The sequence below is a fragment of the Setaria italica genome, chromosome IV (assembly GCF_000263155.2).
Source record: "Setaria italica strain Yugu1 chromosome IV, Setaria_italica_v2.0, whole genome shotgun sequence".
Taxonomy (NCBI): domain Eukaryota; kingdom Viridiplantae; phylum Streptophyta; class Magnoliopsida; order Poales; family Poaceae; genus Setaria; species Setaria italica.
This window is the reverse complement of record NC_028453.1, coordinates 7852226-7858225: the sequence shown is the minus strand read 5'-3', so window position 1 is coordinate 7858225 and position 6000 is coordinate 7852226. Positions and strand designations below refer to the sequence as shown.

The 6000-nt window shown below is 46.5% G+C and overlaps 2 protein-coding genes across 3 annotated transcripts; both read left to right on the top strand.

The window, feature by feature from the left end:
* Positions 1 to 3038, top strand: LOC101784975. Of its 2 annotated transcripts, none has more exons than XM_012845087.2 (3): positions 1 to 1349; positions 1859 to 2077; positions 2618 to 3038. In XM_012845087.2, the coding sequence occupies exon 1, from the start codon at positions 134 to 136 to the stop codon at positions 1319 to 1321; it is 1188 nt and encodes a 395-aa protein (XP_012700541.1). In that variant the 5' UTR covers positions 1 to 133; the 3' UTR covers positions 1322 to 1349; positions 1859 to 2077; positions 2618 to 3038. The 2 variants fall into 2 exon arrangements, with proteins under 2 accessions (XP_012700541.1, XP_012700539.1); XM_012845085.2 differs by having other exon boundaries at positions 1 to 1558.
* A 780-nt stretch (positions 3039 to 3818) lies between these two features.
* LOC101784574 lies at positions 3819 to 5747 on the top strand. Its single transcript, XM_004964958.3, has 2 exons — positions 3819 to 4058; positions 4191 to 5747. Exons 1-2 carry the CDS (start codon positions 3930 to 3932, stop codon positions 5484 to 5486), a joined length of 1425 nt encoding a protein of 474 aa, XP_004965015.2. The 5' UTR covers positions 3819 to 3929; the 3' UTR covers positions 5487 to 5747.
* Positions 5748 to 6000: the final 253 nt, after the last annotated feature.

Below are 6000 nucleotides of genomic sequence, written 5' to 3'. Positions count from 1 at the left end.
GAATCCAACTGGAGGCCCAGCCCATTACACTCGTTTTCTTGGACTGCGCCGAACCCGACCCACGCGGCCACGCCCATCACCTACCCCTTCGTCGGCGACGCCGGATCGCCGCGCCGCCGCATCCGCCGCCGCCATGCAGCTCCTCCGGACGCGCCTTCTCCCTCTCCTCCGCGCGACCTCCCGGCTCCCTTCCCCTATCCACCACCCCGCCTGCCTCCTCTCCACCGCCGCCGCCCCATTCTCCCTCGAGGACTACCTCGTCGCCGCCTGCGGCCTCGCCCCAGCTCAAGCCCGCAAGACGGCGAAGAAAGCGTTCGATGAATCATCCCAAGTTTACAAGAAGGCATTCGAGGACCTCGCTTGGTCCCGCCTCAACTCCGCCTCCAACCCCGACGCCATCCTTGCCCTGCTCTCTGGCGTCGGCCTCTCCCGTGCCGACATCGCCGCCGTCGTCGCTGCGGACCCGCTGCTCCTCCGCTCCAAGCCCAACAACATCGGTCCCCGCCTTTTCGCTCTCCGTGACCGCCTCGGTCTGTCCGCTCCTCAGATCGTTCGCTTCCTCCTGGTCGGCTCACGCTCTCTCCGCAACTGCGACGTTCTTCCCAAGCTCCAGTTCTGGATCTCGTTCTACGGCTCATTTGAGCAGGTCCTGGTGGCAGTAAAGAGGAACAACAGCCTCCTAGAGGTGAGCCTTGAGAGGGTGATCGAGCCTAAGATAGCGTTGTTTCGTCAGTTTGGTGTTCGAGATATTGCCCAGATGTGTTCAAACAACCCGCGGTTGTTAACGTTCAGCCTGGAGCGCCTGAAGGACTTTTTGCTGCGGGCAGAAGAACTTGGGGTGCCTCGCACTTCCCGTATGTTCAAGTACGCGGTGTCTTTGGTTGCCAGTAATTCCAAAGAGAAGGTTGCTGCCAAGCTTGTGTTATTGAAGAGGATTCTTGGTGGTTCTGAGTCTGATGTTTATACTGCAATGTCCAAGATGCCAAGTATATTATCAATCTCCGAAGAGAATATTACCCGCAAGATTGAGTTTCTTGTCAATGAGGTTGGGATGGAGCCTCAGTATATTCTTGAAAGAATTGTTCTGCTTGGATATAGCCTGGAAAAGCGTCTGCTCCCACGACATAGGGTTATGCAGGCCTTGCATGCAAAGGGATTGTTGAATAGCAATTTGAACTTATTTTCATTGGCTGTAATTGGAGAGGAGGCTTTCATATTGAAGTTCATTGACTGTCACAAGGACAAAGTTCCTGGTCTTGCAGCTTATTATGCCAAAGCTTGTGCTGGTGATGTGCCCCCTGAAGTCCAACTATCGTCCTGAAATATTTAATATTCTTGGTATCATTCAGGTGGATTGTAGAATTGCAACTCATGCTCATTTGTTGTCCATGATGCAGACTTTCGAATTTTTGTTTCAGCAATATAACTACTCTAATTGTCGACTAGTCATTGTCCAAGTTTTACCTGTGGTTATCTATAAAGCATTGGTTTGAGCTATTTTAGAGACTTACCGGCTATAGTCACTTCTTCCTAGCACATGACTTACATTATCCTCAAGGTTAGCTGTTCTTTTGCAGAATGGTCATTTTTATAGTACTTAAGCTACTAGTAATATGATAGTATTAGCTTCCCCTTTTCTCTAACCATGTTTGTTCAGTATGTTTTCATCTGAGCTTATGTTTAGCTACCTCACACTGTTTTTTTTAATGACCCCATATCTCACACTAGCCACTGATACCTCTTTGAGGCTCCCAAACTTTGTATTTTCTGAACGAACTGCTTTCATGTCTACTGATGTTTGTATTGTACATTCCTTCATTAATGACGCTTGACTAGGTAGTGACCAAAATCTTTACAGAGTTGGAGCTGCCTGTGAGACGCTTGCATGATACTCTGTGTGGAAACAACAAACATTTCATACTTCTCTGGACTGTTTTGAGTCCAATGAGCTCAACCTCCGCAAAGAATATGATTGTTCGTTTGGCCTGAAGGGGATGAGTTACTAATAGTCGGATAAACCATTGGTAAACTGTTAATGTATTGGTATTGCCTTATCGAACTCATGACTCAGTTACTGGTATGACTCCTGGCTACATTCTTGAATTATCATATTTGGTTTAGTAATGAACTACAACAAAATTATTGAGTAGGACATGTTAATATTTTATTTCAGATATACAAGTTAATAACTGTGTATAGCTTTATGTCTATACAACAAATATGGTATCTGTCCTCCTTAATGACTCAAACTGTGAGCTATGCGCATTCCTCAGGATCCAAGGAGATTGGCATTTAAGACCTGGGAATAAGAATAGTTATTTATGATTTGTTCTGGATTACATTTTTGAAGAATAATCTAGGTTAAACCATGAAAGACATGACCCATGAATTTATTCTTTGTACTTCTGTACATACTATAGTTGTGCATATAGGTTCATCAATCAGTTTCCTTGTCTTATTTATTTATTATCATAAATGATTTACACAAGGTGGACTTTTTTAGTCTTGAGAAGGTGAAGCGAGATGTTTTCTCAGAAAATTTTGTCAATTTATCATAATAATGTTACTGTTGCTGGATTTATTGTGGAACGTAACATCTACCCGATGTTCATCATAGGAACACAACTACACAAAGAGAAACTCAGGCCTCCACCTTTATGATTCAAGAGGCGGAGGTGCTATATCTGCTTCCGGTGCTGTACTCGATGATGCAACCGCTGATGTTCTTTCATAACTTCAGATGCACTTTGGTCTGGTTCTGGAACACTGGACCTTGCAGCATGTCCAATGTTTTGGGGGTTGACTGGCAAATTCGGCATGAGGATTGCAATCTGCTTTCGGCATTTGGTGTGCTCCGTTCACCTGGAGCATCATCTGCCCCGACGAAGGCCATTGGGGAAGAAGACTGTGGAAGGACCTGGATAGATATTGTATTTTCTTTGTTTCAGGTTCTCCGTTTATAATTTGGGAATGTAGTGTGCCAACTCATTAATCTAATTTCCTGTTCCCATAAAAAATGATGATCAATTTTTCTTGAATTTGTGCTTGGCTGAGGTTGACTCTTTTCAGTTCATTTAGATAATAGATTCTTTTCTTTTGAGGGACTAGATAGACGGCAGAGTTCACCCACAGAGCTATGCTATACGGCTATACTCTTATCTGGAGGTCTTGGATATAAATTTGGAAGATTTTGCCGTGCTATTTTGTATAACAGCCTGGAGAATATCACTGCATAACGGAGCCTGGAGAAGCAGCTGATCCCCTGGCAATTGGCATTGTGTCCTGACTCCTGGACGCACCCAAAGGAGTTGCCGAGTAGTGATAGGTGTTTTCACTCATTATAACTCAATTTGGAGGTTCATCAACTGTCACAAGGATTCTGTTTCTTAGAGTTACAGATGCTTATCGCAGCTTGTACTGGCGTTGTGCCCTCTAAAGTCTAATTTTAACATGTTTAAATGTTCAGGTCCTATTTTTTATTTTCAGCAGATGGTGGAACTGCAACTCACGCTATGAATTCTGGTTTCTGCAATAGAATCATTAGTGATCTCTTTACGCTCATAGTCCAGGTTCTCAGCATATTCTGTTTCCTAGGGTAGCACTTAAGCCAATTGGAATTCTGTTTCACTGATACTTCTTTGGGGCTTGCCTAATTTGTTTTTAGCTGAATGGATAACTCATTTGCACATCCTCTGCACGATGGAAACAAGAATGGATTCTTTACAAGCCTTTTTGGCTAGTTCACACGAATACATGATGCGTTCAAGAACTTGTTGATTGTTTGGTTGAAGTGCAGTTGCTGTCCATGTTCTGATATGTGGTACACGTGCAGAAGTAACACATCAGATGGGCCACTCACAAAGCGTTAACTTTTGCACGGGTTGTGTGTGACAACTGACAAGGAGAATTTATCTCCATTACTCCAAAGCATGTATATTCATTGTGTGTTTAAGACTGTAAAATCTTGTTTGCCTTCACAGTCCAGAGTCATTGATTCGAAGATACGAGTACCAAGTTCCAGAAATATGTTTGCGTGGAGACTGCCGACAGTTTTCATGGTGCGTGCCTCGCCTTCCGGCCAATATCTGTTTTTTCAGTCACTGTTGTTTCCCTTGTGGAGTTTTTCCGTCAGTTTTGTGTGCAGACCGCAGACAGTTAATCCAATGTTTAAATTATGAATTTCATTCCAGGACCACCAGTCAGTCACAATCAGCTTGCAAAAGACCCTCGGTCACAACCAGTTAACCACTATCGACGCGGAGTCGCGGCCCTGTCCTCCTCCTCTCAACTGCCGCCGCGCCGCTGCTCCCTCCGCCGCCGGTATGCTGCTCCTTCGGAGGCACCTCCTCCCTCTCCTCCGCGCGGCCTCCCCGCTCCCCGCCCGCATCTATTACCGCGCCTGCTTCCTCTCCACCTCCGCCTCCGCCGCCCCATTCTCCCTCGTTGAGTACCTCGTCGCCGCCTGCGGCCTCGACTCAGCTCAAGCCCGCAAGGCAGCCCGGAAGGCGTTCGATGAAGCATCCAAAGGTAGCAGGAAGGCATTCCAGGACATCTCCAACTGCCGCCTCAACTCCGCATCCAACCCGGACGCCATCCTCGCTCTGCTCTCCGGCGCCGGCCTCTCCCGCGCCGACATCGCTGCCGTCGTCGCTGCGGACCCGCTGCTCCTCCGCTCCTCGCCCAAGAACATCGGCCCCCGCCTTCTTGCTCTCCGCGACCGCCTCGGTCTGTCCGCTCCCCAGATGGTTCGCTTCCTCCTGGTCGGCTCACGCGCTGTCCGCAGCTGCGACGTCGTTCCAAGGCTCGAGTTCTTCATCTCCTTCTACGGCTCATTTGAACGGCTCCTCGTGTTCATAAAGAATCACAACAGCATCCTATTGTCAGATCTTGAAAGGGTGATCAAGCCTAACATCGCGCTGCTTCGTCAGTGCGGCATAAGTGTTCGAGATATTGCCAAGCTGTTCTCACTCAAAGCCAGGGTGCTTACCTTCAACCCAGAGCATCTCAAGGAGGTAGTGCTACGCGCGGAAGAGCTTGGGGTGCCTCGCAGCTCAAGAATGTTCTTTCAGGCGGTGTTCGTCGTCTCAAATATCACCAAAGAGAAGGTTGCTGCCAGGCTCGAATTTTTGAAGAGTACTCTTGGTTGCCACGAGAGTGAAATTGCCACTGCAGTGTCCAAGATGCCAACCATTCTAGGAATATCTGAGCAGAGCCTTCACCGCAAGATTCAGTTCTTGGTCAATGAGGTTGGACTGGAGCCTCAGTACATTTTGCAAAGGCCTGCCCTGTTCACATACAGCCTGGAGAAGCGGCTAGTGCCCCGGCATTGTGTCATGAAGGTCCTGCAGGCAAAGGGATTTCTGATTAGCAATACGAGCTTTTACTCATTTGCTCAATATGGAGAGGAGACTTTCAAATTGAGGTACATTGACAGTCACAAGGACTCTGTTCCTGGGCTTGCAGATGCTTATGCAACAGCTTGTTAGGTGTTCTCTATGCAGGATTCAGAAAAGCCACTGTAACCACCGGTGCCCTCTGTTTTGAGCTGCATCTGAAATTCCGACCTGTGGAGAACTCCTTGTTCACTGTATGATTAAAGTGTGGTTGCTGTTTAAGTTTCGGAATATTTTCCATAACTCATGTGCAGAAGGCAGCAAACAGATAGGCCAAGCGCACGTTCAAATTTTGTATGGCATGTGTGTAATGAGAAGAACTGTCTTTATAGAACATGTGCTTATTAGGGCATCTTTAACAGTGTAGACGTCAGCTGTCCGTAAGTGCTTCATATACATCACACAGACGACAAAACAGACAGCTCATCCAATGGTTTGTCTATTAAGTTTTCTATAAATTATTTAATTCATTCATGGACTCATATTTTACGGGGATCAAGTATGAATTGGATCTTTTGTATTCTACTTTGTCTCTGATTTTAGAGAACACCGAGTATACTATTTGAGATAATAGCATTCTATAAGAAGGACTATAATGTAATTTAAT